Here is a 25,899-nt window from a genome sequence, read left to right on the forward strand (position 1 = left end):
GAAGGTTACTGCGAGCCAAGTGTAAAACTGTACTTGATTGAAACAACACCTTCAGTCCCTTGGATCCTGGGCTGCCATCTTCTCCAGGACGACCCTTCTTGCCCTGCCCAGGAAGAAAGTCACATAGCCATACCATAATAATCCAAGAACTGCTGCACAGGGGCATATTTAGTGAGGGGGACATGTCCCCCGTACTTTTTACCCCTCAAAAATAATAATAATATGCTAAATGGTGATGTGAGGTTCGCGAACGAACAGTCTTTTGAGCGGCTCTTTTAGGCGAACGGTGGGGACTACTGCACAGGGGCGTATTTAGCGAGGGGTACAGGCTACCCCTGAAATTTTTACCGCCACAAAATAATAATATGCTAAATTGTAGAGATGTGAGGTTCGCGAACGAACCAAGTCTTTTGAGCGACTCTTTTAAGTGAACGGTAGGAACTACTACACAGGAGCATATTTAGTGTGGGGGACAGGGGGGACATGTCCCCCGCACTTTTTACCCCCCAAAAAGAACAATATGCTAAATTGTAGATATGTGAGGTTCGCGAACGGACCTAGTCTTTTGAGCTACTCTTTTAGGTAAACGGTGGGAACTACTGCACAGGAGGGGGGGGCACACTTTTTACCCCCAAAAAATAATAATATGCTAAATTGTAGAGATATGACGTTCGCGAACGAACCAAGTATTTTGAGCGACTCTTTTAGGCGAACGGTGGGAACTACTTCACAGGGGCGTATTTAGCGAGGGGAACAGGGGGGACATGTGCCCCGCCCTTTTTACCCCCAAAAAATAATAATATGCTAAATTGTACAGATTTGAGGTTTGCGAACGGACCGAGTCTTTTGAGCGACTCGTTTAGGTGAACGGTGGGGACTACTGCACAGGGGCGTATTTAGCGAGGGGGACAGGGGAGACATGTAATATGCTAAATTGTAGAGATGTGAGGTTCGCGAACAAACCGAGTCTTTTGAGCGACTCTTTTAGGTGAACAGTGGGGACTACTGCACAGGAGGGGGGGGGGGCACTTTTTACTCCCCAAAAAAGATAATATGTTAAATTGTAGAGATGTGAGGTTCACGAACGAACCAAGTCTTTTGAGCGACTCATTTAGGTGAACGGTGGGAACTACTGCACAGGGGGTGCACACTTTTTATCCCCCAAAAATAATAATATGCTAAATTGTAGAGATGTGAGGTTCGCGAACGAACCGCGTCTTTTGAGAGACTCTTTTAGGTGACCTGTGGGAACTACTGCACAGAGGGGTGCACACCTTTTACCCCGCAAAAATAATAATATGCTAAATTGTAGAGATGTTAGGTTCGCGAACGAACTGAGTATTTTGAGCGACTCTTTTAGGCGAACGGTGGGAACTACTGCAATGGGGGTGGGGGGGCACACTTTTACCCCCAAAAATAATAAAATGCTAAATTGTAGAGAAGTGAGGTTCGCGAACGAACCAAGTCTTTTGAGCGACTCTTTTAGGTGAACGGTGGGGACTACTGCACAGGGGCGTATTTAGCGAGGGAGACACTTTTCACCCCCAAAAAATAACAATATGCTAAATTGTAGATATATGAGGTTCGCAAATGAACCGAGTCTTTTGAGCGCCTCTTTTAGGTGAACTGTGGGAACTACTGCACAGGGGAGTGCACACTGTTTAACCCGCAAAAATAATAATATGCCAAATTGTAGAGATTTGAGGTTTGTGAACGAAACGAGTGTTTTGAGCGACTCTTTTAGGTGAACGGTGGGGACTACTGCACAGGGGCATATTTAGCGAGGGGGACAGGGGAGACATGTAATATGCTAAATTGTAGAGATGTGAGGTTCGCGAACGAACTGAGTCTTTTGAGCGACTCTTTTAGGTGAACGGTAGAGACTACTGCACAGGGGCGTATTTAGCGAGGGGGACAGGGAGGGCATGTCCCTTCGCACTTTTTACCCCCCAAAAATAATAATATGCTAAATTATAGACATGTGAGGTTCTCGAAAGAACCGAGTCTTTTGAGCGACTCCTTTAGATGAACGGTGGGAACTACTGCACAGGGGTGTATTTAGCGAGGGGGACAGGGGAGACATGTAATATGCTAGATTGTAGAGATGTGAGGTTCGCGAACGAACCAAGTCTTTTGAGCGACTCTTTTAGGTGAACGGTGGGAACCGATTCCCAGATGTGAGCCGTTGGTTCGGGAGCCATTTTTTATGCACGTGCAAATTTAGCGTCGGCCATTGTGCATTCTGCGACTGGAAACTGGACTAGAAAAGGAGTCAGAGTTAAAATAATTTTTTTAGCATTGGATTAACTTTTTTTAAACTGAAAATATGCATATTTTTTTACATATAAGAAATATTTGGGTTTTTTACACACATATACAGTATATATATATATATATATATATATATATATATATATATATATATATATATATATATATATAAATAAATGTTTTTGACTTATTTTGTGTGTACTTTCTTTTATATTATTAAAACGCTCGACATGTTTTATGGCGAGGTCAAATTCAAACGAGTGATGTCAGTGCCAAAGCGTGGAAATATGGCACCGCATGGTTAGTGACAGCCTGTGGCTTTTAGCTCATTGACTAGCACTGCTCCACTTCACTCTCAACCAGTCGGGGGTTGGTGGAAACAACTGTTGTTGGGAGAAAGACGTTTCCAAGCACTTTTTACCCATCAAGGTGGATGTTATGGTGTGGTGTTGGTAGACCAAGAACAAGCTGTCAGAACATGTGTATGTACATGCAGCACTCTTACCTTGCCAACTCCTCTGATATTTACATAACTACTTATGTTCAAATCTGTATAGGCCTGCTCTCAATAAAGTCAACAAGGAATGTGTGGAATTCCCACTGCTGCAGGGAGTCTTTGAACACCCCCCCGATTACACCTGCAACTTTTCATTACATTGTGTACAGTAGATATATATATATATATATATATATATATATATATATATATATATATATATATATATATATATATATATATATATATATATATATATATATATATATATATGTATGCATATATATATACAAGTTTGGTTCTGTTATGGATTTATTATGGGTCTACTGAAAATGTGAGCAAATCTGCTGGGTCAAAAGTATACATACAGCAATGTTAATATTTGGTTAGATGTCCCTTTTGGTAGCCATCCACAAGCTTCTGGCAAGCTTGTGGTTGAATTTTTGACCACTCCTTTTGACAAAATTGGTGCAGTTCAGCTAAATGTGTTGGTTTTCTGACATGTACTTGTTTCTTCATCATTGTCCACACATTTAAGTCAGGACTTTGGGAAGGCCATTCTAAAACCTTAATTCTTGCCATTCCTTTACCACTTTTGACGTGTGTTTGGGGTCATTGTCCTGTTGGAACACCCAACTGCGCCCAAGACCCAACCTCCGGGCTGATGAGATTAGGTTGTCCTGAAGAATTTGGAGGTAATCCTCCTTTTTCATTGTCCCATTTACTCTCTGTAAAGCACCAGTTCCATTGGCAGCAAAACAGGCCCAGAGCATAATACTACCACCACCATGCTTGACGGTAGGAATGGTGTTGCTGGGATTAAAGGCCTCACCTTTTCTCCTCCCAACATATTGCTGGGTATTGTGGCCAAACAGCTCCATTTTTGTTTCATCTGACCACAGACCTTTCCTCCAGAAGGTCTTATCTTTGTCCATGTGATCAGCAGCAAACTTTAGACGAGCCTTAAGGTGTCCAGCAGCTTCCAATTCATTGCAGACCTGCTTTTTGGTGGTTCTCGGTTGACTCTTGATCATCCTGACCAATTTTCTCTCAGCAGCAGGTGATAGCTTGCGTTTTCTTCCTGGTCGTGGCAGTGACAAAACTGTGCCATGCACTTTATACTTACGAACAATTGTCTGCACAGTTGCTCTTGGGACCTTAAGCTGCTTTGAAATGGCTCCAAGTGACTTTCCTGACTTGTTCAAGTCAAAGATTCTTTTTTTCTGATCTGTGCTGAGTTCCTTTGACTTTCCCATTGTCGCGTTTGTAACCGAGTCTAATGACTGCATCTCATGAGCCCTATTTAAATGTGCTCAGAGAAGTCAACAGGTGTCGTCAATCATAATCACTCACATGAAGTGAAGAGGCCACGCTATGAAGCTCCTCTGCAGTGGACATCTGTGTTTTGCACAACTGGGAATTTCTTCCCCGAAACTAGTTAATCTGACACAAATGAAACAAAAACAAATATCCACTGCAGTGGATGTACCAAAATTAACTAATCTGAGAAAAGAAATACATTAAAAACAATTGTCCACTGCAGTGGACATCCAGGTTTTGCACAACTGGGCTTGTTTTTGTTTGTTTTTTTAATCCAAAATAAACTAATCTGACAAAAGAAATAAACCAAAAAAAAAATGTCCACTACAGTGGACATCCAGGTTTTGCACAACTGGGCTTGTTTTTTTAAAATCCAAAATAAACTAATCTGACAAAAGAAATAAACCAAAAACAAATGTCCACTACAGTGGACGTTTTTGCACAACTGGGTTTGTTTGTTTTTTATTCAAAATTAACTAATCTGAGAAAAGAAATAGATTAAAAACAATTGTCCACTGCAGTGGACATCCAGGTTTTGCACAACTGGGCTTGTTTTTGTTTGTTTTTTTAATCCAAAATAAACTAATCTGACAAAAGAAATAAACCAACAAAAAAAAATGCCCACTACAGTGGACATCCAGGTTTTGCACAACTGGGCTTGTTTTTGTTTGTTTTTTTTAATCCAAAATAAACTAATCTGACAAAAGAAATAAACCAAAAAAAAAATGTCCACTGCAGTGGACATCCATGTTTTGCACAACTGGGCTTGTTTTTTTAAAATCCAAAATAAACTAATCTGACAAAATAAATAAACCAAAAACAAATGTCCACTACAGTGGACGTTTTTGCACAACTGGGTTTGTTTGTTTTTTATTCAAAATTAACTAATCTGAGAAAAGAAATAGATTAAAAACAATTGTCCACTGCAGTGGACATCCAGGTTTTGCACAACTGGCCTTGTTTTTGTTTGTTTTTTTAATCCAAAATAAACTAATCTGACAAAAGAAATAAACCAAAAAAAAAAAAAGTCCACTACAGTGGACATCCAGGTTTTGCACAACTGGGCTTGTTTTTTTAAAATCCAAAATAAACTAATCTGACAAAAGAAATAAACCAAAAACAAATGTCCACTACAGTGGACGTTTTTGCACAACTGGGTTTGTTTGTTTTTTATTCAAAATTAACTAATCTGAGAAAAGAAATTGATTAAAAACAATTGTCCACTGCAGTGGACATCCAGGTTTTGCACAACTGGGCTTGTTTTTGTTTGTTTTTTTAATCCAAAATAAACTAATCTGACAAAAGAAATAAACCAAAAAAAAAAAAGTCCACTACAGTGGACATCCAGGTTTTGCACAACTGGGCTTGTTTTTGTTTTGTTTTTTTAATCCAAAATAAACTAATCTGACAAAAGAAATAAACCAAAAAAAAAATGTCCACTGCAGTGGACATCCATGTTTTGCACAACTGGGCTTGTTTTTTTTAAATCCAAAATAAACTAATCTGACAAAAGAAATAAACCAAAAACAAATGTCCACTACAGTGGACGTTTTTGCACAACTGGGTTTGTTTGTTTTTTATTCAAAATTAACTAATCTGAGAAAAGAAATTGATTAAAAACAATTGTCCACTGCAGTGGACATCCAGGTTTTGCACAACTGGGCTTGTTTTTGTTTGTTTTTTTAATCCAAAATAAACTAATCTGACAAAAGAAATAAACCAACAAAAAAAAAGTCCACTACAGTGGACATCCAGGTTTTGCACAACTGGGCTTGTTTTTGTTTGTTTTTTTTAATCCAAAATAAACTAATCTGACAAAAGAAATAAACCAAAAAAAAAAGGTCCACTGCAGTGGACATCCATGTTTTGCACAACTGGGCTTGTTTTTTTTAAATCCAAAATAAACTAATCTGACAAAAGAAATAAACCAAAAACAAATGTCCACTACAGTGGACGTTTTTGCACAACTGGGTTTGTTTGTTTTTTATTCAAAATTAACTAATCTGAGAAAAGAAATTGATTAAAAACAATTGTCCACTGCAGTGGACATCCAGGTTTTGCACAACTGGGCTTGTTTTTGTTTGTTTTTTTAATCCAAAATAAACTAATCTGACAAAAGAAATAAACCAAAAAAAAAAAGTCCACTACAGTGGACATCCAGGTTTTGCACAATTGGGCTTGTTTTTGTTTGGTTTTTTTAATCCAAAATAAACTAATCTGACAAAAGAAATAAACCAAAAAAAATGTCCACTGCAGTGGACATCCATGTTTTGCACAACTGGGCTTGTTTTTTTAAAATCCAAAATAAACTAATCTGACAAAAGAAATAAACCAAAAACAAATGTCCACTACAGTGGACGTTTTTGCACAACTGGGTTTGTTTGTTTTTTATTCAAAATTAACTAATCTGAGAAAAGAAATAGATTAAAAACAATTGTCCACTGCAGTGGACATCCGTGTTTTGCACAACTGAGCTTGTGTTTTGTTTTGTTTTAATCTAAAGTAAACTAATCTGACAAGAAAAATAAACCAAAAACAAATGTCCACTGCAGTGGACGTTTTTGCATAACTGGGCGATTCTTTTTTTTTAATCCAAAATTAACTAATCTGAGAAAAGAAATAGATTAAAAACAATTGTCCACTGCAGTGGACGTTTTTGCACAACTGGGCAATTCTTTTTTTTTAATCCAAAATTAACTAATCTGAGAAAAGAAATAGATTAAAAACAATTGTCCACTGCAGTGGACAATCCGTGTTTTGCACAACTGGGCTTTTTTTTGGGGGGAGGGGGGGTTTATCCAAAATTAACTAATATGACCGAAGAAATAAACTAAAAACAAATGTCCACTGCAGTGGACGTTTTTGCACAACTGGGCAATTCTTTTTTTTTTTTAATCCAAAATTAACTAATATGATAAAAGAAATAAACTAAAAACAAATGTCCACTGCAGTGGACGTTTTTGCACAACTGGGCAATTCTTTTTTTTTTTTTTATCCAAAATTAATTAATATGAGAAAAGAAATAGATTAAAAACCATTGTCCACTATAGTGGACATCCGTGTTTTGCACAACTGGGCTTGTTTTTTTAAAATCCAAAATAAACTAATCTGACAAAAGAAATAAACCAAAAACTAATTTTGACCGCAGTGGACATCCGTGTTTTGCACAACTGGGCTTTGTTTTTTTAATTTGTTTTTAATCCAAAATAAACTAATCTGACAAAAGAAATAAACCAAAAACAAATGTCCACTACAGTGGACGTTTTTGCACAACTGGGTTTATTGTTTTTTATTCAAAATTAACTAATCTGAGAAAAGAAATAGATTAAAAACAATTTTCCACTGCAGTGGACATCCATGTTTTGCACAACTGAGCTTGTGTTTTGTTTTGTTTTAATCTAAAGTAAACTAATCTGACAAGAAAAATACACCAAAAACAAATGTCCACTACAGTGGACGTTTTTGCACAACTGGGCATATCTTTTTTTTTTAATCCAAAATTAACTAATCTGAGAAAATAAATAGATTAAAAACAATTGTCCACTGCAGTGGACAATCCGTGTTTTGCACAACTGGGCTTGTTTTTTTGGGGAGGGGGGGTTTATCCAAAATGAACTAATATGACCGAAGGAATAAACTAAAAACAAATGTCCACTGCAGTGGACGTTTTTGCACAACTGGGCAATTCTTTTTTTTTTTTATCCAAAATTAACTAATATGACAAAAGAAATAAACTAAAAACAAATGTCCACTGCAGTGGACGTTTTTGCACAACTGGTCTATTTTTTTTTTTTTTTTATCCAAAATGAATTAATATGAGAAAAGAAATAGATTAAAAACCATTGTCCACTATGGTGGACATCCGTGTTTTGCACAACTGGGCTTGTTTTTTTAAAATCCAAAATAAACTAATCTGACAAAAGAAATAAACCAAAAACTAATTTTCACCGCAGTGGACATCCGTGTTTTGCACAACTGGGCTTGTTTTTTTGATTTGTTTTTAATCCAAAATAAACTAACCTGACAAAAGAAATAAACCAAAAACAAATGTCCACTGCAGTGGACGTTTGTGTTTTGCACAACTGGGTGTTTTCCCCCCTGAAGTTCGTAGCTCTGACAAACGAAATAAGCCCCAAAACAAACGCCCGTTTTGTACAGGCCTCTTCTTTTTTTTTCTTACTTAGACAATATAAATAGTTCCAAAAACAAAAGTGCTTTGCTAAACCCGGCCATTTTGTTACTGGGATAAAAGTAGCACGTTCTCAGGAGGGTACGTCAAAGGGGAGATAGTTTGGGTGTGTCGGGTGCTACTTACCGCAGGGCCGCCGGCTCCCCGCTCGCCCTTCTCGCATGCACACAGGCTGTGAACAAGGGGACACTGACAGCACAATGAGGAGAGAGAGTTAGGGGGGCACCCCAGGACACAAATCTAGTCATCAGTGGCAGGACTCACCCCTTCGTCTGCCAGGGTTATCTGCAGAAAGAGAAAAAGATGGGCGCTAACTCAGCAAAAGTAATGTGGCTGTTAGCGAGCACCAAGATGCTTCAATGCTGTTGTTTGTTGCCATGGCGACCCAGTGATAAAAATGGAGTGTTTAGACATGCGATGGGACTGCTTGGATGCCACCTGAAACCAGAGCCGGCCCAAGGCATAAGCGTACTAAGCGCTTGCTTAGGGCCCCGCGGCCACCAGGGGGCCCCCCAAAAGCAATTAACAAAAAAATCTTTTTTTTTATTTTTTGCATGTACGTGTCTGAGTCAGACTCGTACATGGCAGTGATTAGTATTAATAACAAGGTCGGCCATCAGATTTCTTACAGTGATGTCATAAATGACTTTGCCTCCAGAAAAGCCAGGAAGCACAGGTTTTAAGGAGTGGGTGGAGTGGTGTGGGTGGTGAAGAACCGAGGAACAAAACTGTGATGTGATGGTCAAATGTGTGAATTAAGGACCTTAATTTAAGGTAGTTTATTTTGATTTTTTTCCCCAAAAAATTTTTGCACATCGTTATGTACATTTACATAGTTTTAATATGTAGTAACTTTATATTTGTTTATAAACCGTTATGTTACCTTGTTTCTGGTAACTCTGTTCATTAATATTATTTAAGGATTTGCTTGATATTTAATTTAATTATGTTGTTTTTTGTACAATTGAATTTGTTCCTTTTTATATATATTTAAGTGATTTTATTGTTGCACTTAATTGTTTTTGTTGCACTACGAATTATTTTTGCACATTGCTGTTTCAGGTTTTTGTTACCAAAAATAAAAAAGTGAATCAGAATCAGCTTTATTGTCCAGTTATGTTTAACACACATGGAATTTAACTTCAGTAGACTGCGCTATCTTTGTACAAAGTAAACATTAAATATAAACTAGTAATTAAAGACTAATATGTACAAGACTGATGAGACAAGATGACACTTTTACTGTAAATACAAAGCTTTATCACTTGGACTGTTCAACCCCAGGCCACTCTTGTAGCTGAATGTTTTCTACATTTTAAGATTAGGAACCATATGTGGCACTCTGGACATCATTTGTTCATTCATTGGTATTATTTATGTTCTTAAATGGGCCACCCCCATATCTTTATAAATGACATATCATTTGTAAAGACATGCCAGGCTGACAATAGGATAATGTAAACAACACTGCCAGAGCCGCAATGAGTTTATAGTAGGTGTGTGAATGATCAACAATCAATACTATTGGCAGAAATAGAGGGCCCCAAAATCAAATTTTGCTTAGGGCCCCATGGAGGCTTGGGCCGGCACTGCCTGAAACCCTCGCTGGGTTTCGCAGATGTTGCATTGGTACGTCTACACAAGGAGCCTGGTCCTTAATAACCATAACACGGAATAGTCAGCAGCGAATGTGTGATTCCTACTGTAATTATTCCTCTTCCTCATACAGGTGTGCAGGTTAAAGCACGCCCGTGTTGCAGCGTGCAGGTAAGGAAAGTCTTTTAATTCTTAAACAAAAAGCCAAACACAAAGTGCCACTCGGGAGCGCACGGGAAGGCCCAGGGCAAAGCTTCGCGTGTAGCATTATAACGTGAAGCGAGCATGACGCAGAACAGTCGGCAAAGGCCAGCGATGTGGCCCTGTGACGAATGGACGGCGAGACAGGGAGCCAGCAGGCACAAGACGTTGATACAACTGTTGGTTATACGTGCGTGTCCTTTAAAACGTTGCGAAATAGTTGTATTTGTAAACTGAGGCAACGTTTGTGTGCGACGTCGGATCCACGTTGTTGTTGGTTGGGAAATGACCAAATTTCAATGGTCAAATCGACGTCACAACCTGATAATGAATAAATGTTGTCAAAATATCTGTTGTTTCAACGTTGTATTTGTGTTGTAGAATATTGGTTGGGAAATGAGCAAAATTCAATGGTCAAATCAACATCACAACCCGACGTTGATTAAATGTCAAAAAGCATGTTGTTTCAACGTTGTATTTGTGTTGTAGAATATTGGTTGGGAAACGACCAAAAATCAACGGTCAAATCAACGTCACAACTTGACGTTCATTAAACGTCAAAAAGCATGTTGTTTCAACGTTGTATTTGTGTTGTAGGATATCGGTTGGGAAATGACCAAAATGTAATGGTCAAATCAACGTCAGAACCCAACATTGAATAAACGTTGCCAAAAAGCATGTTGTTTCAACGTTGTATATGTGTTGTAGAATATTGGTTGGGAAACGACCAAAAATCAACGGTCAAATCAACGTCACAACCCGACATTGATTAAACGTCAAAAAGCATGTTGTTTCAACGTTGTATTTGTGTTGTAGAATATTGTTTGGGAAATGACCAAATTTCAATGGCCAAATTAACATCAGAACCCCTGATTGATTAAACGTTGTCAAAAAGCATGTTGTTTTAACGTTGTATTTGTGTTGTAGAATATTGGTTGGGAAACGACCAAAAATCAACGGTCAAATCAACGTCTCAACCTGACGTTGATTAAACGTCAAAAAGCATGTTGTTTCAACGTTGTAATTGTGTTGTAGAATATTGGTTGGGAAATGACCACATTTCAACGGTCAAATCAACATCACAACCCGACGTTGATTAAATGTCAAAAAGCATGTTGTTTCAACGTTGTATTTGTGTTGTAGAATATTGGTTGGGAATGCAATGGTCAAATCAACGTTAGAACCCAACATTGAATAAACGTTGTCAAAAAGCATGTTGTTTCAACGTTGTATTTGTGTTGTAGAATATTAGTTGGGAAACGACCAAAAATCAACGGTCAAATCAACGTCACAACTCGACGTTGATTAAACGTCAAAAAGCATGTTGTTTCAACGTTGTATTTGTGTTGTAGGATATCGGTTGGGAAATGACCAAAATGTAATGATCAAATCAACGTCAGAACCCAACATTGAATAAACGTTGCCAAAAAGCATGTTGTTTCAACGTTGTATTTGTGTGGTAGAATATTGGTTGGCAAATGATCAAAATTCAATGGTCAAATCAACGTCAGAACCCGACATTGATTAAACGTCAAAAAGCATGTTGTTTCAACGTTATATTTGTGTTGTAGGATATCGGTTGGGAAATGACCAAATTTCAATGGTCAAATTAACGTCAGAACCCAACATTGATTAATTGTCATCAAAAAGCATGTTGTTTCAACGTTGTATTTGTGTTGTAGACTATTGGTTGGAAAATTACCAAATTTCAATGGTCAAATAAACGTCACAACCTGACATTGATTAAACGTTGTCAAAAAGCATGTTGTTTCAACGTTGTATTTGTGTTGTAGGATATCGGTTGGGAAATTACCAGATTTCAATGGTCAAATTAACGTCAGAACCCAACATTGATTAAACGTCATCAAAAAGCATGTTGTTTCAACGTTGTATTTGTGTTGTAGAATATTGGTTGGGAAACGACCAAAATTCAACGGTCAAATCAACGTCACAACCCGAAATTGATTAAACGTTGTCAAAAAGCATGTTGTTTCAACGTTGTATTTGTGTTGTAGAATATTGGTTGGGAAATGACCACATTTCAATGGTCAAATCAACATCACAACCCAACATTGAATAAACGTTGTCAAAAAGCATGTTGTTTCAACGTTGTATTTGTGTTGTAGAATATTGGTTGGGAAACGACCAAAAATCAACGGTCAAATCAACGTCACAACTCGACGTTGATTAAACGTCAAAAAGCATGTTGTTTCAACGTTGTATTTGTGTTGTAGAATATTGGTTGGGAAATGACCAAAATGTAATGGTCAAATCAACATCACAACCCAACATTGAATAAACGTTGCCAAAAAGCATGTTGTTTCAACGTTGTATATGTGTTGTAGAATATTGGTTGGGAAACGACCAAAAATCAACGGTCAAATCAACGTCACAACCCGACATTGATTAAACGTCAAAAAGCATGTTGTTTCAACGTTGTATTTGTGTTGTAGAATATTGTTTGGGAAATGACCAAATTTCAATGGCCAAATTAACATCAGAACCCAACATTGATTAAACGTTGTCAAAAAGCATGTTGTTTCAACGTTGTATTTGTGTTGTAGAATATTGTTTGGGAAATGACCAAATTTCAATGGCCAAATTAACATCAGAACCCAAGATTGATTAAACGTTGTCAAAAAGCATGTTGTTTTAACGTTGTATTTGTGTTGCAGGATATTGGTTGGGAAACGACCAAAAATCAACGGTCAAATCAACGTCTCAACCTGACGTTGATTAAACGTCAAAAAGCATGTTGTTTCAACGTTGTAATTGTGTTGTAGAATATTGGTTGGGAAATGACCACATTTCAATGGTCAAATCAACATCACAACCTAACATTGATTAAACGTTGTCAAAAAGCATGTTGTTTCAACGTTGTATTTGTGTGGTAGATTATTGGTTGGTAAATGATCAAAATTCAATGGTCAAATCAACGTCAGAACCCGACATTGATTAAACGTCAAAAAGCATGTTGTTTCAACGTTGTATTTGTGTTGTAGGATATCGGTTGGGAAATGACCAAATTTCAATGGTCAAATTAACGTCAGAACCCAACATTGATTAATTGTCATCAAAAAGCATGTTGTTTCAACGTTGTATTTGTGTTGTAGACTATTGGTTGGAAAATTACCAAATTTCAACGGTCAAATCAACGTCACAACCTGACATTGATTAAACGTTGTCAAAAAGCATGTTGTTTCAACGTTGTATTTGTGTTGTAGGATATCGGTTGGGAAATTACCAGATTTCAATGGTCAAATTAACGTCAGAACCCAACATTGATTAAACGTCATCAAAAAGCATGTTGTTTCAACGTTGTATTTGTGTTGTAGAATATTGGTTGGGAAACTACCAAAATTCAACGGTCAAATCAACGTCACAACCCGAAATTGATTAAACGTTGTCAAAAGGCATGTTGTTTCAACGTTGTATTTGTGTTGTAGAATATTGGTTGGGAAACTACCACATTTCAATGGTCAAATCAACATCACAACCTAACATTGATTAAACGTTGTCAAAAAGCATGTTGTTTCAACGTTGTATTTGTGTGGTAGAATATTGGTTGGTAAATGATCAAATTTCAATGGTCAAATCAACGTCACAACATGACATTGATTACACGTCAAAAAGCATGTTGTTTCAACGTTGTATTTGTGTTGTAGAATATTGGTTGGGAAATGACCAAATTTCAATGGTCAAACTAACGTCAGAACCCAACATTTATTAATTGTCATCAAAAAACATGTTGTTTTAACGTTGTATTTGTGTTGTAGACTATTGGTTGGAAAATGACCAAATTTCAATGGTCAAATCATTGTCAGAACCCGACATTGATTAAACGTTGTCAAAAAACATGTTGTTTCAATGTTGTATTTGTGTGGTAGAATATTGGTCAAGAAGTGACCAAATTTCAATGGTCAAATTAACGTCACAACCTGACATTGATTAAACGTCAAAAAGCATGTTGTTTCAACGTTGTATTTTTGTTGTCGAATATTGGTTGGGAAATTACCACATTTCAATGGTCAAATCAATGTCACAACCTGACATTGATTAAACGTCAAAAAGCATGTTGTTTCAATGTTGTACTCGTGTTGTAGAATATTGGTTGAGAAATGACCAAAATTCAATGGTCAAATCAACGTCAGAAGCCAACATTGAATAAACGTCATCAAAAAGCATGTTGTTTCAACGTTAGATTTGTGTTGGAATATTGTTTGGAAAATGACCAAAATTCAATGGTCAAATCATCGTCAGAACCCGACATTGATTAAACGTTGTCAAAAAGCATGTTGTTTCAACGTTGTATTTGTGTTGTAGAATATTGGTTGGGAAATGACCAAAATTTAATGGTCAAAACAACGTCACAACCCGACATTGATTAAACGTCAAAAAGCGTGTTGTTTCAACGTTGTATTTGTGTTGTAGAATATTGTTTGGGAAATGACCAAATTTCAATGGCCAAATTAACATCAGAACCCAACATTGATTAAACGTTGTCAAAAACCATGTTGTTTTAACGTTGTATTTGTGTTGTAGAATATTGGTTGGGAAACGACCAAAAATCAACGGTCAAATCAAAGTCTCAACCTGACGTTGATTAAACGTCAAAAAGCATGTTGTTTCAACGTTGTATTTGTGTTGTAGAATATTGGTTGGGAAATTAGCAAAATTCAATGGTCAAATTAACCTTAGAACCCAACATTGATTAAACGTTGTCAAAAAACATGTTGTTTCAACGTTGTATTTGTGTTGTAGGATATTGGTTGGGAAACGACCAAAAATCAACGGTCAAATCAAAGTCTCAACCTGACGTTGATTAAACGTCAAAAAGCAAGTTGTTTCAACGTTGTATTTGTGTTGTAGAATATTGGTTGGGAAATTAGCAAAATTCAATGGTCAAATCAACGTCAGAACCCAACATTGATTAAATGTCGTCAAAAAGCGTGTTGTTTCAACGTTAGATTTGTGTTGGAATATTGGTTGGAAACGACCAAAATTCAACGGTCAAATCAACGTCACAACCCGACGTTGATTAAACGCCAAAAAGCATGTTGTTTCATTGTTGTACTCGTGTTTTAGAATATTGGTTGCAAAATTATCAAAATTCAATGGTCAAATCAACCTTAGAACCCAACATTGATTAAACATAGTCAAAAAGCATGTTGTTTCAACGTTGTACTCGTGTTGTAGGATATCGGTTGGGAAATGACCAAAATTCAATGGTCAAATCAACGTCAGAACCCAACATTGATTAAACGTCGTCAAAAAGCATGTTGTTTCAACGTTGTATTTGTGTTGTAGAATATTGGTTGGGAAACGCCTAAATATCAACGGTCAAATCAACGTCACAACCTGACGTTGATTAAACGTCAAAAAGCATGTTGTTTCAATGTTGTACTTGTGTTGTAGAATATTGGTTGCAAAATGACCAAAATTCAATGGTCAAATCAACCTTAGAACCCAACATTGATTAAGCGTTGTCAAAAAACATGTTGTTTCAACGTTGTATTTGTGTTGTAGAATATAGGTTGGGAAATGACCAAAATTTAATGGTCAAATCAACGTCACAACCCGACATTGATTAAACGTCAAAAAGCATGTTGTTTTAACGTTGTATTTGTGTTGTAGAATATTGGTTGGGAAACGACCAAAAATCAACGGTCAAATTAAAGTCTCAACCTGACGTTGATTAAACGTCAAAAAGCATGTTGTTTCAACGTTGTATTTGTGGTTGGTTGGGAAATTAGCAAAATTCAAGGGTCAAATCAACGTCAGAACCCAACATTGATTAAACATTGTCAAAAAGCATGTTGTTTCAACGTTAGATTTGTGTTGTAGAATATTGGTTGGAAAATGACCAAATTTCAATGGTCAAATCAACGTCACAACCTGACATTGATTAAACGTCGTCAAAAAGCATGTTGTTTCAACGTTGTATTTGTGTTGTAGAATATTGGTTGCAAAATTACCAAAATTCAATGGTCAAATCAACATCACAACCCGACATTGATTAAACGTCGTCAAAAAGCATGTTGTTTAAACGTTGTATTCGTGTTGTAGAATATTGGTTGGGAAATGACCAAAATTCAATGGTCAAATCAACGTCACAACCCGACATTGATTAAACGTTGTCAAAAAGCATGTTGTTTCAACGTTGTATTTGTGTTGTAGGATATCGGTTGCAAAATGACCAAAATTCAATGGTCAAATCAACGTCACAACCTGACATTGATTAAACGTCGTCAAAAAGCATGTTGTTTCAACGTTGTATTTGTGTTGTAGAATATTGGTTGCAAAATTACCAAAATTCAATGGTCAAATCAACATCACAACCCGACATTGATTAAACGTCGTCAAAAAGCATGTTGTTTCAACGTTGTATTTGTGTTGTAGGATATCGGTTGCAAAATGACCAAAATTCAATGGTCAAATCAACGTCAGATTGATTAAACGTTGTCAAAAAGCATGTTGTTTCAACGTTGTATTCGTGTTGTAGAATATTGGTTGGGAAATGACCAAAATTCAATGGTCAAATCAACGTCACAACCCGACATTGATTAAACGTTGTCAAAAAGCATGTTGTTTCAACGTTGTATTTGTGTTGTAGGATATCGGTTGCAAAATGACCAAAATTCAATGGTCAAATCAACGTCAGAACCCGACATTGATTAAACGTTGTCAAAAAGCATGTTGTTTCAACGTTAGATTTGTGTTGTAGAATATTGGTTGGAAAATGACCAAATTTCAATGGTCAAATCAACGTCACAACCTGACATTGATTAAACGTCGTCAAAAAGCATGTTGTTTCAACGTTGTATTTGTGTTGTAGAATATTGGTTGCAAAATGACCAAAATTCAATGGTCAAATCAACGTCAGAACCCAACATTGAATAGCATGTTGTTTCAACATTATGTTTGAGTTGCTCAATGTTAGGACCTAATTCAAGAAGTTGCCAACATTGCTTCAATGCCTCGTGCCTGCAGGGTTTATAAGGGGCATGACTGGATTGGTCTGACTGCGCCTAGAAACTGTCCATAAAGGTACCGACAGAACATTTGGTGGAGGAGGAATTATGGTGTGGGGTTGTTTTTCAGGAGATGGGCTTGGCCCTTTAGTTCCAGTGAAAGGAACTTTGAATGCTCCAGGAAACCAAAACAGTTTGGACAATTCCACGTTCCCAACCTTGTGGGAACAGTTTGGAGCGGGCCCCTTCCCCTTCCAACACGACTGTGCACCAGTACACAAAGCAAGGTCCATAAAGACATGGATGACAGAGTCTAGTTGTGGATGAACTTGACTGGCCTGCACAGAGTCCTGACATGAACCCGATAGAACACCTTTGGGATGAATTAGAACGGAGACTTCTCGACCAACATCAGTGTGTGACCTCACCAATGCGCTTTTGGAAGAATGGTGGAAAATTCCTATAAAGACACTCCGCAACCTTGTGGACAGCCTTCCCAGAAGAGTTGAAACTGTAATAGCTGCAAAAGGTTGACCCACATCATATTGAACCCTATGGGTTAGGAATGGGATGGCACTTCAAGTTCATATGTGAGTCGAGACAGGTGGCCAAATACTTTTGGCAATATAGTGTATATGTAAAGGTGAATGTGCTTTGCTAACACTTTGTTTTCCTCACTTCAGACTGGGCAACTTATATTTATATAGCGCTTTTCTCTAGAGCAGGGGTCACCAACCTTTTTGAAACCAAGAGCTACTTCTTGGGTACTGATTAATGCGAAGGGCTACCAGTTTGATACACACTTACAGAAATAGCCTATTTGCTCAATTTACCTTTAACTCTATGTTATTATTAATAATTAATGATATTTACACTTAATTGAACGGTTTAAAAGAGGAGAAAACACGAAAAAAATGACAATTAAATTTTGAAACATAGTTTATCTTCAATTTCGACTCTTTAAAATTCAACCGAAAAAAAGAAGAGAAAAACTTAAAAAAAGAATTTATGGAACATCATTAGTAATTTTTCCTGATTAAGATTAATTTTAGAATTTTGATGACATGTTTTAAATATGTTAAAATCCAATCTACACTTTGTTAGAATATATAACAAATTGGACCAAGCTATATTTCTAACAAAGACAAATCATTATTTCTTCTAGATTTTCCAGAACAAAAATTTTAAAAGAAATTCAAAATACTTTGAAATAAGATTTAAATTTGATTCTACAGATTTGCCAGAATAATTTTTTTGAATTTTTGAAGAAATATTTCACAAATATTCTTCGTTGAAAAAACAGAAGCTAAAATGAAGAATTAAATTAAAATGTATTTATTATTCTTTACAATTAAAAAAATTAATTTACTTGAACATTGATTTAAATTGTCAGGAAAGAAGAGGAAGGAATTTAAAAGGTAAAAAGGCATATGTGTTTAAAAATCCTAAAATCATTTTAAGGTTGTATTTTTTCTCTAAAATTGTCTTTCTGAAAGTTATAAGAAGCAATATAAAAAAATTAATGAATTTATTTAAACAAGTGAAGACCAAGTCTTTAAAATATTTTCTTGTATTTTCAAATTCTATTTGAGTTTTGTCTCTCATAGAATTAAAAATGTCGAGCAAAGCGAGACCAGCTTGCTAGTAAATAAATAAAATTTAAAAAATAGAGGCAGCTCACCGGTAAGTGCTGCTATTTGAGCTATTTTTAGAACAGGCCGGCGGGCTACTAATCTGGTCCTTACGGGCTACCTGGTGCCCACGGGCACCGCGTTGGTGACCCCTGCTCTAGAGACTCAAAGCACTTTTACATTGTGAAACCCAATATCTGAGTTCCATTTAAACCAGTGTGGGTGGCACTGGGAGCAGGTGGGTAAAGTGTCTTGCCCAAGGCACACAACGGCAGTGACTAGGATTGCGGAAGTGGGGATCGAACCTGGAACCCTCAAGTTGCTGGCACGGCCACTCTACCAACCGAGCTATACCGCCCCATGTCATAAATAATAATAAATAAATGAATGAGTGAGAGCCAAATTCCACTATGTTCACTCACGATTTCATGGATGACCGTTTCCACGATGCCTCTGTCCTGCAGGTTGTGCAGGTAGCGCGAGGCCGGCGAGCTAGCAATTAGCCGCAGCTGGGCGATGTTGGCGGGCTCCTTGGCTTCGGGCGTGATACCGACGGCGAAGAAGTGAACGCCCTGGTTCTTGGCGTCGGTCACGGCCGCCAATATGTCCGGGTTCCTCGGGTGCGAGACGCCGTCGAAGAGCAGGACGGCCACCTTGACGGCGGCGGCGGGCGACTCTTCCTGGTAGAGCCGGGTGAGGTTGGTGATGGCGTAGGTGGTGTAGGTGCCGTGGCCGATGTAGGTCACGGGGGCCACGCGGGCCTTGAAGGCGTCGGGGCCTCGCCACTGGGCGAAGGTCTGCTCCACGATGACGTGGCTGCTGTACTGGAGGAGGGCGGCGCGGCGGGCGAGGCCGCGGCCGCTCGGCAGGCGCAGTCCCTGCAGCAGCCCGGTCACGTCCGAGGCGAACTGCTTCTCCTGGGCGTGGTTGTCCTTGGCGCTCTCCGAGCTGTCAATCAAAAAGGCTAATTCCACACTGCAGCCGTCTTCTGTAGGCACTGAGAAAATACAAGCACTATTAACATGTGTGGCCTCATATCCGACCCGATCTCAAGTCCCGATCCGACACTTTGAATATAGAAGTGAAAATATTTGATAGCAAGTAAACATGATACCACGTTTTATTACAAAACCCAAAAGCAGTGAAGTTGTCACCTTGTGTAAATGGTAAATAAAAACAGAATACAATGATTTGCAAATCCTTTTCAACTTATATTCAATTGAATAGACTGCAAAGACAAGATATTTAACGTTCAAACTGGAAAACTTTGTTATTTGTTGCAAATATTAGCTCATTTGGAATTTGATGCCTGCAACATGTTTCAAAAAAGCTGGCACGGGTGGCAAAAAAGACTGAGAAAGTTGAGGAGAAGTATTGCGGAAAGAGATTATTCTAGATTGTACCTAATGTCATGACTGTTTTTATTGACTATTGACTATCTTATTGATTGTGCATGGGACAAGCAGTAGAAAATGGATGGATGGTACTTTTTCGTCACTTATTGTTTGTCTTTGGTACACTAATGTGTATATTTTAGGCCATTGGTTATTTGTTTTATTTTTGCAAAAATATATATATACATTTTTATATTGCTCTTTTTATCTTTGGTATGAACATTATTATATAAACTCGAAGTTATTATTACTTTTTTTGGTTCTTTGTTGTTGCTATTTTTGTATTACAACATTTTATTATTTGATCATGTTGTACTGCATTTTAATATTTTGTTTTGTGATTGTGTGATGTTTTTTGTCTGGACCCCAGGAAGAATAGTCTCCACTGCGGTGTAGACTAATGGGGATCCTTAATAAACTAGGAAACTAGGAAACTAGGAATGCTCACAAAACACTTATTTGGAACATCCCATAGGTGAAGAGGCTAATTGGGAACAGGTGGTTGCCATGATTGAGTATAAAAGCAGCTTCCATGAAATGCTCAGTCATTCACAAAGAAGGATGGGGCGAGGGTCACCACTTTGTCAACAAATCCGTGAGCAAATTGTCCAACAGTTTAAGAACAACATTTCTCAACCAGCTATTGCAAGGAATTTAGGGATTTCACCATCTACGGTCCGTAATATCATCAAAAGGTTCAAAGAATCTGGATAAATCACTAAACGTAACATTGAATGCCCGTGTCCTTTGATCCCTCAGGCGGTACTGCATCAAAAAGTGACATCAGTGTGTAAAGGATATCACCACACACGCTCAGGAACACTTCAGAAAACCACTGTCAGTAACTACAGTTGATCGCTACATCTGTAAGTGCAAGTTAAAACTCTCCTATGCAAGCCAAAGCCATTTATCAACAACACCCAGAAACGTCGCCGGCTTCGCTGGGCCCGAGCTCATCTAAGATGGACTGATGCAAAGTGGAAAAGTGTTCTGTGGTCTGACGAGTTCACATTTCAAATTGTTTTTGGAAACTGTGGACCAATGAGGAAAAGAACCATCCGGATTGTTCTAGCTGCAAAGTTGAAAAGCCAGCATGTGTGATGGTATGGGGGTGTATTAGTGCCCAAGGCATGGGTAACTTACACATCTGTGAAGGCGCCATTAATGCTGAAAGGTACATACAGGTTTTGGAGCAACATATGTTGCCATCCAAGCAACGTTATCATGGACGCCCCTGCTTATTTCAGCAAGACAATGCCAAGCCACGTGTTACAACAGCGTGGCTTCATAGCAAAAAAGTGTGGGTACTAGACTGGCCTGCCTGTAGTCCAGACCTGTCTCCCATTGAAAATGTGTGGTGCAATATGAAGCCTAAAATAGCAGAAGGGAGACTGTTGAACAACTTAAGCTGTACATCAAGCAACAATGGGAAAGAATTCCACTTCAAAAATGCGTCTCCTCAGTTCCCAAACGTTTACTGAGTGTTGTTAAAAGGAAAGGCCATGTAACACAGTGGTAAAAATGCCCCTGTGACAACTTTTTTGCAATGTGTTGCTGCCATTCAATTCTAAGTTAATGATTATTTGCACAAAAAATTACGTTTAAATATTAATATATTTATATATTTAATTAATATTAAATATCTTGTCTTTGCAGTCTATTCAATTGAATATAAGTTGAAAAGGATTTGCAAATCAATGTATTCTGTTTTTATTTACCATTTACACAACGTGACAACTTCACTGCTTTTGGGTTTTGTAGTTAGCGCTCTGTGCTAAAAATAGATAATCTGCATTAGCACTTATAATAAGACTGTCGCTAATACTTGGTTAATATTCAGGTCACGAGATGTAAATGGAGTATTGTTGGCGCTTTTTGGATGTTTTTTTAGAGGGCTTTATGGGCGGAGTCCTGTGCTCCCATTAGCTGCATTGTTAGCCACCTCATACTTGCCGTATTTTACACATTAGAATGCACAAAAAAGAGAAAAACATATGTGTTCTCGTCTTACATGGGGATTGTGAATGATAGGCAAAAAGTAGAGATGAAGAAAGAGATAAGCCAGCTTCTACAACAACACGAAACGCATTTGAGTTTGTAATACACAACACTGCGATACGACACTAATCTGTACTGACTGAAAAACATGAACAATCATATTACAGTATGTGTAAAGTATTATTTCATGTTTTGTTTGTACACAGCTAGCCAGACAGCGTATGTACTGTAGTTTAAATAACATGCATGATGTGCTGCGTGTATCATGATCGATATTAAGGTGACCCACTCAATGGACAGTTTTATTTGGGTAAGCACTCCATTTATGTTGAAATAGCTTGGCTTCAAATTCCACATTTACAGCTTTTATCACTACGTCCTCACTCTCTCGGCTTCCATCTGCTCCAACGTCTCACTCTTCCATTGTGCTGGCTTCTATAAGCAGCAGTTCATCTTCTATATATTCAGCTTCAAAAAGATAAGGTTGTGAATCCTAATTTGACCAAATATAGTTGTCTTTGTTGTTTGTTACCAAGTCTGCTATGATTAGAAAACACACTCGTGTTTGATGCCAGAAGTAGGAAGTGCGCTGCTATTGAAACAGAAATCAATGCGTGGAAGAAATCAGTCCCGGCAATTATTAAAATGATCAAAAAATGGTAAATATTAAACATATTACATATTGTTATGAAGGTGTCTGTTACGACATTATATATATACTTGCAGTGTGTATATTGTACATATTACATATTGTTATGAAAGTGTCTGTTACTACATTATATATATATATATGCAGTGTGTATATTGTACATATTACATATAATTATGAAGGTGTCTGTTACTACATTATATACATACTTGCAGTGTCTATATTGTGCATTTTACATATTGTTATGAAGGTGTCTGTTACTACATTATATATATAGTTGCAGTGTGTATATTGTACATATTACATATTGTTATGAAGGTGTCTGTAACTACATTATATATATACTTGCAGCGTGTATATTGTACTTATTACATATTGTTATGAAGGTGTCTGTTACTACATTATATATATACTTGCAGTGTGTATATTGTACATATTACATATTGTTATGAAGGTGTCTGTTACTACATTATATATATACTTGCAGTGTGTATATTGTACATATTACATATTGTTATGAAGGTCTCTGTTTCTACATTATATATATACTTGCAGTGTGTATATTGTACATATTACATATTGTTATGAAGGTGTCTGTTACTACATTATATATATACTTGCAGTGTGTATATTGTACATATTACATATTGTTATGAAGGTGTCTGTTACCACATTATATATATACTTGCAGTGTGTATATTGTACATATTACATATTGTTATGAAGGTGTCTGTTACTACATTATATATATACTTGCAGTCTGTATTTTATACATATTACATATTGTTATGAAGGTGTCTGTTACTACATTATATATATACTTGCAGTGTGTATATTGTACATATTACATATTTTTATGAAGGTGTCTGTTACTACATTATATACATACTTGCAGTGTGTATATTGTACATATTACATATTGTTGTGAAGGTGTCTGTTACTACATTATATATATACTTGCAGTGTGTATATTGTACATATTACATATTGTTAAGAAGGTGTCTGTTACTACATTATATATATACTTGCAGTGTGTATATTGTACATATTACATATTGTTATGAAGGTGTCTGTTACTACATTATATATATACTTGCAGTGTGTATATTGTACATATTACATATTGTTAAGAAGGTGTCTGTTACTACATTATATATACTTGCAGTGTGTATATTGTACATATTACATATTGTTATGAAGGTGTCTGTTACTACATTATATATATACTTGCAGTGTGTATATTGTACATATTACATATTGTTATGAAGGTGTCTGTTACTACATTATATATATACATGTGTATATAAAATGTTTTGAAGTTGTTTTAGAGAGCTGTGAAGGCTACAACAGTGACTCCCAATAAGCCGCATCTTTCAAGCGTTTATCACCTTTAAAATTGTTTAAAAAAAAGACATGTGTCCGCTTTTGATGTTGTTCAGTGCCTGGGACGAGGGCTAAAAGACGTGTGTTCTTGTCTCTCATAATGATTGTGAACGATAGGTAAAATTCCAGCAATTTGAGCAAGTTTGTGGAGATGCAGATAAAAACTCCTTCAGACTTACGTTGGCCGTTATTTGGCACGTAATTGGACGAGTACTGCCGACTGTTCCTCCTGGAGGTCACCCCCTTCTCTTGGTGTCTTCTGTAGTCCTGTGCCCACAGAGCAGGCAGCCCACACAGGAGCAGGAGCCAGCGGCCGGGGGCCATCAGCGGCATGATGTCCTTGAGTGGAAGCAGCAAGTTTTGACAAGCAGAACTCAAGTTGTGGATAAGATGATCAGCACTCCTGGATGAGATGGAAGGTGCAAATACGATTGTCTCTCACAGTTTGTCAGCTCTAAGGTCCATGGCTGCAAAGTCAAGTCGTCTCCTTGGTGCTCCTCAACGCCACCATCAAGACCCAGCTTTGCATGTGAGCCCTTCTGAAAAGGTGCAGTAAGGACAAGAAGGGCCAACCCTTTTTTTAAGCTCACCCACTCTGGATGCGTGTGGGAGGGCCGCAGGGCTGGGGAGGCACCTCCACACGCTCTGGGGGTCTCTGACATCAAAGCGCCTCGCTTCTGTTAGCTTTTCGCCACAATCTCACCCGAAAAGTAATATGTACAATATTCACACTGCAAGTATATATATAATGTAGTAACAGACACTTTCATAACAATATGTAATATGTACAATACACACTGCAAGTATGTATATAATGTAGTAACAGACACCTTCATAACAATATGTACAATATACACACTGCAAGTATGTATATAATGTAGTAACAGACACCTTCATAACAATATGTAATATGTACAATATACACACTGCAAGTATATATATAATGTAGTAAGAGACACCTTCATAACAATATGTAATATGTACAATATGCACACTGCAAGTATATATATAATGTAGTAACAAACACTTTCATAACAATATGTAATATGTACAATATACACACTGCAAGTATATATATAATGTAGTAACAGACACCTTCATAAAAATATGTACAATATACACACTGCAAATATATATATAATGTAGTAACAGACACCTTCATAAAAATATGTAATATGTACAATATACACACTGCAAGTATGTATATAATGTAGTAAGAGACACCTTCATAACAATATGTAATATGTACAATACACACACTGCAAGTATATATATATATAATGTAGTAAGAGACACCTTCATAACAATATGTAATATGTACAATATACACACTGCAATTATATATATAATGTAGTAACAGACACCTTCATAAAAATATGTAATATGTACAATATACACACTGCAAGTATGTATATAATGTAGTAAGAGACACCTTCATAACAATATGTAATATGTACAATATACACACTGCAAGTATATATATATAATGTAGTAAGAGACACCTTCATAACAATATGTAATATGTACAATATGCACACTGCAAGTATATATATAATGTAGTAACAAACACCTTCATAAAATTATGTAATATGTACAATATACACACTGCAAGTATATATATATATTGTAATAACAGACACCTTCATTACAATATGTAATATGTACAATATACACACTGCAAGTATATATATATATAATGTAGTAACAGACACCTTCTTAACAATATGTAATATGTACAATATACACACTGCAAGTATATATATAATGTAGTAACAGACACCTTCACAACAATATGTAATA

General features: G+C 36.9%; 1 protein-coding gene across 1 annotated transcript in view; it reads right to left on the reverse strand.

Moving 5' to 3' along the window:
* Positions 1 to 24,761, reverse strand: part of LOC133653254 (collagen alpha-1(XXVIII) chain-like) — a 96,178-nt gene extending 71,417 nt beyond the window's left edge. Inside the window, exons 1-7 of the mRNA XM_062052335.1 lie at positions 24,690 to 24,761; positions 24,501 to 24,638; positions 24,279 to 24,438; positions 19,098 to 19,672; positions 8,541 to 8,561; positions 8,403 to 8,465; positions 50 to 103 (exon numbers count right to left, since the gene is read on the reverse strand). Coding sequence (XP_061908319.1) covers positions 50 to 103; positions 8,403 to 8,465; positions 8,541 to 8,561; positions 19,098 to 19,672; positions 24,279 to 24,438; positions 24,501 to 24,638; positions 24,690 to 24,761 — 1,083 coding nt within the window. The remainder of the gene's footprint in view (positions 1 to 49; positions 104 to 8,402; positions 8,466 to 8,540; positions 8,562 to 19,097; positions 19,673 to 24,278; positions 24,439 to 24,500; positions 24,639 to 24,689) is intronic.
* Positions 24,762 to 25,899: the final 1,138 nt, after the last annotated feature.

Source organism: Entelurus aequoreus, linkage group LG07, assembly GCF_033978785.1.
Source record: "Entelurus aequoreus isolate RoL-2023_Sb linkage group LG07, RoL_Eaeq_v1.1, whole genome shotgun sequence".
Classification (NCBI taxonomy): domain Eukaryota; kingdom Metazoa; phylum Chordata; class Actinopteri; order Syngnathiformes; family Syngnathidae; genus Entelurus; species Entelurus aequoreus.